The sequence below is a fragment of the Mobula hypostoma genome, chromosome 21 (assembly GCF_963921235.1).
Source record: "Mobula hypostoma chromosome 21, sMobHyp1.1, whole genome shotgun sequence".
In the NCBI taxonomy this organism is placed as follows: domain Eukaryota; kingdom Metazoa; phylum Chordata; class Chondrichthyes; order Myliobatiformes; family Myliobatidae; genus Mobula; species Mobula hypostoma.
The window spans coordinates 19,575,990-19,588,372 of NC_086117.1; the positions used below are offsets into that span (position 1 = coordinate 19,575,990).

Genomic DNA, 12,383 nt, shown 5'->3' on the forward strand with positions numbered 1-12,383 from the left:
TTGCAAGAGATTTTGGTGGCATCCAAATCTGCTCTGCTTCCTGATGGAGTAGAACTATTGACGTGTCTTCTTCATGATTCTAGTAACTTGTTGAAAAACCATGGTAGATCCTTGGAGATGCTGACACCCAGGAACTTAAAGCTGCCCATCCTTTGTACTGCTGACCCCTCACAGACTGGTGTGTGACTCCTGACTTCGCCTTCATGAAGTCCACAGTCAATTCCTTGATCTGGCTGATATTCAGGTGTGTTGTGACACCACTCAACCTGCCCACCTACTTCACTCCCATACGCCATTGCTGCCATTTGAGATTTTACCAATGGGAGAAAAGGAATGGCAACAAAAATGTGGCAAAAAGGTAACAATAAGAAAGCAAACGTAATAGTTAGAAAATGCACAGGCACTATAAGATTTTCTAGTTATTACAGATATAATGTGATGGAGGGCTATGGTCCAGGTGCAGGTCGATGGGACTAGGCAAAATAAGTTTGGCATGGATTAGATGGGCCAAAGGGCCTGTTTCTGAGCTGTAGTGCTCTACGACTCTATCATGGGACTGGTTTAACATTCACTAAAGATAAACGTGAATAATTAAATTTGATCACTGTCGGCTTCACTCTAACATGACCTTTCAGTACCAAGTGTGGAAGAGTACGACCCCTCAGGAAGCTGGAAAATATCAGCCCAAACAGCAGACAGGCCTGGATCAGGTGAAGTGCCACAGATTTCCATTCATTCTTTTAATTGACCAGCGCCTCTTCAGGACACCCCCTCTGACAAGCTTTACAGAATATTATAGCCTTGTTGCTATTCCAGCAGCTACAGGAATATCACACTATTAGCAATTTATTTTCTGAACAACTGTGTTTTAGAAAAATACTTAAGGAACTCTGTAATTTGAACTCCCTGCCAAGAAAACTTTATTATAGAAGTATGGTTCATAACCAGCCTGGAATTGATCATTCGTCTGGAGATCCTGCCAATTTGTGTAGTGGAGATGACTTGAGTCCAGCTTTCTGGCACAGCCAGGTGAGACAGCAGACCTCCTCAGCACACGGTAATGGGCACGAACATGAGCGTTTGTTACACTGCTCGCTTTCACGTGGGTGACGTTTGACATCTAAAAGCAGAGCCGAAAGACTGAGCTCCTTGCAGATGGTTAACAGGCAAATACCCACCCTAGTGCTAAATTCTATTATTCAATAGCCTCCAATGTCAGGGTCCAGAACCTTCCCACCAGCACATGCTGTCAGGTTTATCTTGAGGTCACTTCTCACTTCAGATGCTTCCAGTAGGTTCCTGATTCCTCCAGGGCATCTACTCACGCTGATGGATGCCTTGGAGCCGGTGCCTCATGGGCCATTTAACTCCGCGAGACCCCTGGAGACTCGATCTGATCATTTAAAGCAAATTTATTGCTGTGCTTCAATACTGAATCCAACCATGACAGGATGGGCTCATTCCTTCAATCCGTTTGAGCCTTCTTCCTTCAGATATGAAGACAACGATATCCTGTTTTAGAACAGTTCCACCGTCCCTTCCCCAAGCTTTACAACGGGGCATGAAATTAATGGACTTGACTTCCTTGGGAGATATAATAACCAACGAAACACTTACACCACTCAAGCTACTCGTTCACAAAATTGCAGAAAAAAATCTCTAAATCGTGATACACCATAAAAATAGAGAACAAATATTACAGTCACATTCACAGTTGGAGTGTTTTATAAGAACTGTCTATTTATTTCTCAGCTTTCTCAGCACTTCTTCAGTGCTCTCCCTGATCGTCAATTTGTATAGCGGCCAGCTTCAGTTAAGTGGCTGAATGGGGTGCAGCAGCCATCCATTCCTGTTGTATTACAGTACACTTATTCACTGGAAATGTCAGGTCACATGGAGTATTTTTACTGAAGTTAATTGAGAATGAGTGTACTAAGAGCAGTTGTCAGGTGCTAATGGCAACTGCCATTGGGATCCCACACCATTAGGTTCTGAAACAGTTATTATCCTTCAATATCAGGCTCTTGACACAGAGCGGCTAACTTCAGTCACCTCAACACTGAACTGATTCTGCAACCCAGGGACTCCGTAACTCATGCTCTTAGTATGTATGTATGTATGTATTTATTTATTTATTACTTTGTCAGTCTGAGTGTGCAGTTTTTCACTGATTGTATTGTACAGTGCCTATAAAAAGTATTCTTCCCCCCCTCCGGAAGTTTTCATGTTTTATTGTTTTACAACTTTTAATCACAGTGGATTTAATTTGGCTTTTTTTGATACTGATCAATAGAAAGAGATTCTTTCAAGTCAAAGTGAAAACAGATCTATACAAAGTGATTTAAATTAATTACAAATATAAAACACAAAATAATTGATTGCAAAAGTATTCACCCTCTTCAAGTCAGTATTTAGCAGATGCACCTTTGGCAGCAATTACAGCCTTGAGTCTGTGTGGATAGATCTCTATCAGCTTTGCATATCTGGACACTGCAATTTTCCCCCATTCTTCTTTATAAAACTGCTCAAGCTCTGCCTGCATGGGGATGGGGATCATGAATGAACAGTCCTTTGCAAGTCCAGATTGAGATCTGGACTCTGACTTAGCCACTCCAGGGCATTACTTTGTTGTTTTTAGCCATTCCTGTGCAGTTTTAGCTTTATGCTTGTGGTCATTGTCTTGCTGGAAAACAAATCTCCCAAGTCACAGTTCTCTTGCAGACTTCACCAGGTTTTCCTCCAGGATCTCCCTGTATTTTGCTGCATTTACTTTACCCTCTACCTTCACAAGCCTTCCGGGGCCTGCTGCAGTGAAGCATCCCCACAGCGTGATGAAGCCATTTCCATGTTTCATGGTAGGTTTCAATAGTGGGGTGTGTTTTTGATGATGTGCGGTGTTTGGCTTACACCAAACATAGCGTTTAGTCTGATGCCCAAAAAGCTCAATTTTGGTTTTGTTAGACCAGAGAACTTCCTTCCAGCTGACTTCAGAGTTTCCCACATGTCTGCTGACAAACTGCAACCGAGATTTCATGTTAGCTTTTTTTTCAATAGTGGCTTTCTCTTTGCTACTCTCCCACAAAGCTGCTACTGGTGAAGCACCCAGACAACAGTTGTTGTCTGCGTAGTCTCTCCCATCTCAGTCCCCTTCTTACACAGTCACTCTGTTTTTGAGATGGCCTGCTCTAGGCAGATTAACAACTGTTCCATATTCTTTCCATTTCTTGATGATTGACTTAACTGTACTCCAAGGGGATATTCAGTGACTTGGGAATTTTCTTGTATCCATCTCCTGACTTGTGCTTTTCAAACTTGTGCTTTTCAATAACCGTTTCACAGAATTGCTTAGAGTGTTCTTTTGTCTTCATGGTGTAGTTTTTGCCAGAATACTGACTCACCAGCAGTTGGACCTTCCAGATACAAGTATATTTTTACTACAATCAATTGAAACACCTAGAATGCACATAGGACTCCAAAAACTGATCTCCATTTAACTAATTATGTAAGTTTTGAAACCAGTGGCTGCAACAGTGATAATCTGGTGTGTTATATTAAAGGGGGGTGAATACTTATGCAATCAATTATTCTGTTTTATATTTATAATTAATTGAGATCACTTTATAGAGATGCAAACAACAGGAATTCTGCAGATGCTGCAAATTCAAGCAACACACATCAAAGTTGCTGGTGAACGCAGCAGGCCAAGCAGCATCTGTAGGAAGAGGTGCAGTCGACGTTTCAGGACGAGACCCTTCATCAGGACTAACTGAAGGAAGAGTGAGTAAGGGATTTGAAAGTTGGAGGGGGAGGGGGAGATCCAAAATGATAGGAGAAGACAGGAGGGAGAGTGATAGAGCCGAGAGCTGGACAGGTGATTGGCAACGGGGATACGAGAGGATCATGGGACAGGAGGTCCGGGAAGAAAGACAAGGGGTGGGGGACCCAGAGGATGGGCAAGAGGTATATTCAGAGGGACAGAGGGAGAAAAAGGAGAGTGAGAGAAAGAATGTGTGCATAAAAATGAGTAACAGATGGGGTACGAGGGGGAGGTGGGGCCTTAGCGGAAGTTAGAGAAGTCGATGTTCATGCCATCAGGTTGGAGGCTACCCAGATGGAATATAAGGTGTTCCTCCAACCTGAGTGTGGCTTCATCTTTACAGTAGAGGAGGCCGTGGATAGACATGTCAGAATGGGAATGGGATGTGGAATTAAAATGTGTGGCCACTGGGCGATCCTGCTTTCTCTGGCGGACAGAGCGTAGATGTTCAGCAAAGTGGTCTCCCAGTCTGCGTCGGGTCTCGCCAATATATAAAAGGCCACACTGGGAGCACCGGATGCAGTATATCACCCCAGTCGACTCACAGGTGAAGTGTTGCCTCACCTGGAAGGACTGTTTGGGGCCCTGAATGGTGGTAAGGGAGGAAGTGTAAGGGCATGTGTAGCACTTGTTCCGCTTACACGGATAAGTGCCAGGAGGGAGATCAGTGGGGAGGGATGGGGGGGACGAATGGACAAGGGAGTTGTGTGGGGAGCGATCCCTGCAGAATGCAGGGGGGGGGGGAGATGTGCTTAGTGGTGGGATCCCGTTGGAGGTGGCGGAAGTTACGGAGAATAATATGATGGACCCGGAGGCTGGTGGGGTGGTAGGTGAGGACCAGGGGAACCCTATTCCTAGTGGGGTGGTGGGAGGATGGAGTGAGAGCAGATGTACGTGAAATGGGGGAGATGCGTTTAAGAGCAGAGTTGATAGTGGAGGAAGGGAAGCCCCTTTCTTTAAAAAAGAAAGACATCTCCCTCATCCTAGAATGAAAAGCCTCATCCTGACTGCATTGGCGCTGCTTCCTGCACACATGCAGAACTCGTTGACTTTATTAACTTTGCCTCCAACTTTCACCCTGCCCTCAAGTTTACCTGGTCCATTTCCAACACCTCCCTCCCCTTTCTAGATCTTTCTGTCTCTGTCTCTGGAGACAGCTTATCCACTGATGTCTACTATAAGCCTACTGACTCTCACAGCTATCTGGACTATTCCTCTTCTCACCCTGTCTCTTGCAAAAACACCATCCCCTTCTCGCAATTCCTCCGTCTCCACCGCAACTGCTCTCAGGATGAGGCTTTTCATTCTAGGACGAGGGAGAAGTCTTCCTTTTTTAAAGAAAGGGGCTTCCCTATCTCCACTATCAACTCTGCTCTTAATTGCATCTCCCCCATTTCACGTACATCTGCTCTCACTCCATCCTCCCGCCACCCCACTAGGAATAGGGTTCCCCTGGTCCTCACCTACCACCCCACCAGCCTCCAGGTCCAACATATTATTCTCCGTAACTTCCGCCACCTCCAACGGGATCCCACCACTAAGCACATCTTTCCCTCCTCCCCCCCCCTGCATTCCGCAGGGATCGCTCCCTACACAACTCCCTTGTCCATTCATCCCCCCCATCCCTCCCCACTGATCTCCCTCCTGGCACTTATCCGTGTAAGCGGAACAAGTGCTACACATGCCCTTACACTTCCTCCCTTAACACCATTCAGGGCCCCAAACAGTCCTTCCAGGTGAGGCAACACTTCACCTGTGAGTCGGCTGGGGTGATATACTGCGTCCGGTGCTCCCGATGTGGCCTTTTATATATTGGCGAGACCTGACGCAGACTGGGAGACTGCTTTGCTGAACATCTATGCTCTGTTTGCCAGAGAAAGCAGGATCTCCCAGTGGCCACACATTTTAATTCCACATCCCATTCCCATTCTGACATGTCTATCCACGGCCTCCTCTACTGTAAAGATGAAGCCACACTCAGGTTGGAGGAACAACACCTTATATTCCGTCTGGGTAGCCTCCAACCTGATGGCATGAACATCGACTTCTCTAACTTCCGCTAGGGCCCCACCTCCCCCTCGTACCCCATCTGTTACTCATTTTTATGCACACATTCTTTCTCTCACTCTCCTTTTTCTCCCTCTGTCCCTCTGAATATACCTCTTGCCCATCCTCTGGGTGCCCCCCCCCTGTCTTTCTTCCCGGACCTCCTGTCCCATGATCCTCTCGTATCCCCTTTTGTCTATCACCTGTCCAGCTCTTGGCTTTATCCCTCTCCCTCCTGTCTTCTCCTATCATTTTGGATCTCCCCCTCCCCCTCCAACTTTCAAATCCCTTACTCACTCTTCCTTCAGTTAGTCCTGACGAAGGGTCTCGGCCTGAAATGTCGACTGCACCTCTTCCTACAGATGCTGCCTGGCCTGCTGCGTTCACTAGCAACTTTGATGTGTGTCACTTTATAAAGATCTGTTTTCACTTTGACATGAAAGAGACTTCTTCTGTTGATCAGTGCCAAAAAGCCAAATTAAATCCATTGTGATTCAATGTTGTAAAACAATAAAACAAGAAGACTTCCAAGGTGAGTGAATACTTTTTATAGGCACCGTATTTCTTTGTTCTACTGTGAATCCTACAAGAAAGTGAATCTCAGAATGACATTTACGTACTTTGATTTTAAATTTACTTTGAACTTTGAGGTTTGTTTCCTCAGGCTGGGAGGTATGGAACTCCTCAGATCAAGGAGCCGATAACTTCCTAATGAGCCAAAGTGGAGGTCCTTCACATTGAAGGGAATTCTCTACTCAAATGCTTATGGAGGCATCATCTTTATGTCCAAGACTGAGATAGATATAATTTTAGATTAGGATATGTGGATAAATTGAGAGAGTGGGCTAGAGTCATTAGCCATGCCTTGATTGTTTTATCGAGCGGGCTGAATGGAAAAATGGTCTACAGTCTTAATTTTTTGAGTACTTGTTATAAGCTCAATTATAAACTTCCTTCATCTTTACAATTGCCACTGTTAAAATGAAGACAAAGGTATGATGCAGCGTTATGCAGACACAATAGCTCTTAGTTGGATTAAAGTTCCATAACAACGTGGACCGTAATACTTTTGCCTCTGAAGGATTCAAATTATGTAAGCCCATAGCTTCAACTTGTCTTTAATTTATTTCATTTTAGCAATCAGACTCACATGCTGGCAGATCTCTACCAGGCCACGTTCCATACCAGTCGAGTAATGTCTCCTGTTGTGTGTCTTGGTTTGGAGCATCACTGTTGGTGCTCAGTAGATGGATTGCTGACTCTGGAGCTGTCTGAGTGAGCTAGCCCTAACATGTCAGCACTTAACACTACCATGGAGACACAACATTAGTGCAGTTCATTCAGTCAACTGCAAAAATACAGAAATATACCAAAGGAGGGAGGGCAGGGGTTATAGAAGCAAAGGGGTGGAACGGTACTGCAGCAACTGTAACCTGGGCATAACTTGCAGAAACTTGCAAATTAGTCAGCTCCATCAGGGGCACTAGCCTCCTTAGTATCCAAGACATCTTCAAGAAGTGGTCATCATTAAAGACCCCCATCACCCAGGAGATGCCCTCTTCTCATTGTTACCATCGGGAAGGAGGTACAGAAGCCTGAAAGCACACACTCAGCGATTCAGGAACAGCTTCTTCCCCTCTGCCATCGATTCCTAAATGGACATTGAACCCTTGAAAACTAACTCACTACTTTTTTAATTTCTGTTTTTCTTCAGTACTACTTATTTTAATTTAACTATTTAATAGCTCTCTCTATATATATTTATTTATTGTAATTCAGTTCTTTCTCTATATTTATTCCTCATGTATTTCATTGTACTGCTGCCATAAAATTAACAAATTTCATGAGATATGCCAGTAATATTAAACCTGATTCTGATTCTGATAACAAACAAGAGAAAATGTGCCAGTACTGGAAATCCGAGCAACACCCACAAAATGCTGGAGGAACTCAGCAGGTCAGGCAGCATCTATGGAAAGAAGTACATTCGACATTAAGGGCAGGATTCTGATCATTCGGCCGCTGTCTGTAAGGAGTTTGTACGTTCTCCCCGTGACCACGTGGGTTTCCTCCAGGTGCTCCAGTTTCCTCCCACAGTCCAAAGACGTATGGACTAGTAGATCAATTGGTCACAGGGGTGTAACTGGGTGGTGCAGGCTCATTGGGCCGAAAGGGCCAGTTATTGTGCTGTATCTCTAAACAAAATGAATAAATAAATAAATAGGATGAAGGGAGCCCCCAAGTCCATCATGATGTGCCTGGACGTCAGATCTCATCCTTTAGAAATATATAATACTGACCCCAAACAGCAGATAAAACTGACAACTAGAATCCAATCTGCAATATAGCCCAGAGATCATTATTGATGAACAATGATTAGGCTTTACTGCTTTAAACATCTACAGCATTAACTCATCAATGTGAAACACTGAAAGGTGTTGATGCTGGGTAATTGTCTGCCACACCAAGAGCAGACCCATGGCCATTTCACCAAGCAGGTTTAGTTTTTTACTGAAGAAAACCAGAGACAGAAATGGAACGTTTTGCAGCGTCATCAGGTCCTCTTAGGTTTGGGGCTGTAAGGACTGGGGGCAAAACAAACTTCCCACTTCACTTCCTCAGCACGTGACCGCATTAGGTGAACAGTTAGACTTTAGTTGGTTAGATGCAGAGTCAACTGCACATTGCCATATCATACACTGGGGATTGTTTGTAAATTACCCTTGATACTGATCCGTCACAAACAGCATATTTACAACAGGGCATTAGCTGACTTTTTACAAACAAATGATAGATTAATTTGGTTTCATTCAAATACAATTGCCAGCTTTAATGCAATTGAATCAGCCTATCTCACAAATGGCTTGCCCATGTAACAGAGTACAGCTCTTCCCCTGCCAATTGTATGACCAGCATTTGACATAAAACAAACTGAAACAAATGCTGGATGAAATGCTACTTCCTCTACAGACAGCAGATAAAGTAATTTTCAGTACAAGGCCTCAGCAGTCAGCCTCTCATATTACAGCACACTGCTGACCCTCCAAGAGCAACAGAGAGGGATTATTTATAAATGCACCGCCAGTGCCAGAGAGCTAAAAGTTTAGCAGCAATGTTCAAGACAACAGCGTGTTTTGCTCTCGCTTCCTCAGAAACAGCTCTAGTACTACTGGCCTGAGTGTGATGACAGGTGAGGTGTTTTGAGGATGATCCATGAATAACCCTGTGACCAAGTCTTGGCAAGTTGACATAAACAGGAACACATTCAGAGAATGCAGTGTGGTACAATCATTTCACAAGGGGAAGATTTTAAAAGTGGAAATCTCCATATTGGGCAAACTTTGCAGGAGAAGATACACATGCTGGTTTTCCTCAGAACAGCATAAGACAATCACTGCCTGTATTCATTTAGTGAATATGGCCTGGTGTGATTTAAAGCAAACAAGACGTCTGAGGTATGTTGAACTTTCACTAGAATGTTACAGATTTAGTGATCGATTATGTGTGAAAGTGTATTCTTCAACTCTGATTTCTATTAGGTCACAAATCACTGAGGCTGTAATAAGATGATAAGATATATTGTATAGCAAAATTAGGTCATTCAATCATAGCTGATTTATTATCCCTCCTAACCCCATTCTCATGTCTTCCATTTGACACCCTTACTAATCAAGAACCTATTAACCTCCGCTTTAAATATACCAAATGACTTGGCTTCCACAGATGTTTGTGGCAATGAATTCCACAGATTTACCACTTTCTGGCTGAAGAAAATCCCCCTCATCTTTGTTCTAAAAGATGTTCTTCTATTCTGAGGCTGTGCCTTCTGGTCCTAGACTCTCCCATTCTATCTACGCCTTTACATATTCAGGAGGTTTCAATGAGATTTCCCTTCATTCTTCTAAATTCCAGTCAGTATTGGCTCAGAACCCTCATATACTCCTCACATGTTAACCCTTTCATTCCCCTGGATAATTTTAATAAACCTCCTCTGGACCCTCTCCAGTGCCTGCACATCCTTCCTTAGATACAGGGCCCAAAGCTCCCTTAAAGTGTGTCTGTATACCTTCTTCAATAAATTCATAAATGCTTGGGAGGTAACATTTCTCCTTTCTTCTCCACACTCCCCCAGGCATATTGTTGAAACTGAGATTCCTCAAAGCACATCCTAATATACATTTGCTTGAGGCCTCAAAACACTCACTCATTCCTTTTTCTGATATAAAGTCTTTTAAACCAATCTTGTAGTGCTTCCCATTAATGATTATTTAAAGCAATTGGTGTTCATTCAATTCAGCCAGAGAACATCAAAGACAGACCTTTGAATACACAAGAAAGTGCAGAACACTGCATTTCTGTGAATAAAGCCTTGAAAGACTTAGATCCAGTACATTACCCAATCACTGTTCCTTAGCCTAATGTTTTTTACCCTTTGTATTTCAGTCTCAAAGCCCTGCACATTGTTTCATCAACAAACTACTAATAGTCAGGCACCTCTCTCCCCTTGGGCAGAAAATAAAAATGCCTGAAAGCACGTACCAATCAGACTCAAGGAGAGCTTCCATCCAACTGAATTCAGACTCTTGAATGCACTTCTTGTATGATACAATGGACTCTTGGCCACGCAAGCTACCTTATTATGATCTTGCACCTTATCACAGCAACACACACAGACACATATACAGACGCTGGAGATATTCAGTAATTCAGGCAGTATCGATGGAGAGGATAAACATTCGATATTTCGGGCCAAGACTCAATGAAAAGTCTTGGCCCATAATGTCAGCTGTTTATCCCTTTCTATAGGTTCTGCCTGGCCTGCTAAGTTCCTCCAGCATTTTATGTGTGTTACTCTGGATTTCCAGCATCAGCAGAATCTCTTGTGTTGGTGATTTACTGAATTTCTTCAGTAGCTTCTACACTTTATTTTGCATTGTTATTGTTTTACTCTGTTCTAGCTCAATACTAGTGTGATGATTTGATCTGTAATGACAGTATCCTTTTTGCATGTCTTAGTACATGTGACAATAATCAACTAGTAGCAATACCAAGCACTCTTACAACAGCACAGATACAGTCATAAATAATTCCTTCTAATTAATTAAGAAGGACTCACTTCACGTGCTTGTCGTACATGATAGGAAGGAATTCGTCCACAGGCAGCATCTTGTTAAATGGCTGAGAGTTAACCAGTTTCTCAGCACCCTGCTGTGAAATGACATACGCCAGCGTCCAGTATGAATATTCAACCACCACCAAGTTACGGACATCCAGCACAGCCTGCTCCTGACTGGGATTGACCAATTTACGGCCAAGGTAGCTGAAAAATGAAATACATTGCATTTGATTTCATCTCAAACTTAATATTTGGCTGTTTCCAAACACCCACTTTTAAAGAAACATCTCAACTTACGGTTTCAGATGGTGGATGTGTATATATTTTATTTAGAGATACAGCACAGTAGCAGAAGCTTTTTGGCCCAAAAAGCTCATGCTGCCCAATTACACCAACGTGACCAGTGAACCTACTCAACCTGAACGTCTTTGGACCGTGGGAGGAAACCGGAGAACGCGGAGGAAACCCACGCGGTCACGGGGAGAACTTGCGAACTCCTTACAGACAGCAGTAGCACTGAACGCAAGTCACTGGCTCTGTAATAGTGTTTCATTAATCACTGGGTATTTACACCACCACAGTCCTGGGCAGCACAGAAAAAATGCCCATAGTCGGTGCTGGGATAGAAGAGATGAGCCTGTTAATTACTGAGTGCACTACATTTTCTGGATGTAGTCGGGATGGAAAAAATTGCCGGTGTCACTCCATTTCATGTCTCATACACATCTCTGATCTTTCACCATCCATTCACCTGCCTAAAGCCATTTCGGCCCAACCTCTAAATGTTCCAGTTTCAGACCACTCTCGTCAAGGCACACCATAAAAGAGACATTTAGAAATATACACAAAGACAGGGCACTGAAGGATATACTCCTAATGCAGCAAATGGGATTAAAGTAGATGGGGAAAGGGTTGGCATGTACATGGTGCGCTGAAGGACCCATTTCTGAGCTGTGATCTGACCTAATGTTTTCTTCAATTGCTTAATGTTAGTTTTACTTAAAGGAATCCTTGTAAAGTCTCTTGGAAAATGTTATTGCATTAAAGGCGCTATATAAATGAAAACTGATCACATTGCTTCTAGTCTCAGTGAAAACTACTGAAAGCATCTGTTCACTGGAGCAGCTGAAGGACGACTGGATTGGGATTGGCTGAGATGCCTCGCTACATCGAGTCCTTGCTGCCTGTTGCTTTCTCATCTCACACATGGTACACTGAGCAGAGATATAGGATCTTACCCTGCTTAACACACACAAAATGCTGGAGGAACTCAGCTGGCCAGGCAACATTTACGGAGAAGAGTAAACAGTTGATGTTTGCTCTTCATCAAGACTGGAAAGGAAGGAGAGAAGGCAGAATAAGGTGGGGGGAGGGGAGGAAGATGCACAAAGTGACTGATAGGTG

At 43.6% G+C, this 12,383-nt stretch overlaps 1 protein-coding gene across 1 annotated transcript in view; it reads right to left on the minus strand.

Annotated features, from left to right (window-relative positions):
- LOC134360082 (procollagen galactosyltransferase 1-like) overlaps positions 1-12,383 on the minus strand; it is a 198,020-nt gene that overhangs the window by 12,031 nt on the left and 173,606 nt on the right. The window contains exon 18 of the mRNA XM_063074163.1: positions 10,980-11,183. Within this exon, the coding sequence (XP_062930233.1) occupies positions 10,980-11,183 (204 nt within the window). The remainder of the gene's footprint in view (positions 1-10,979; positions 11,184-12,383) is intronic.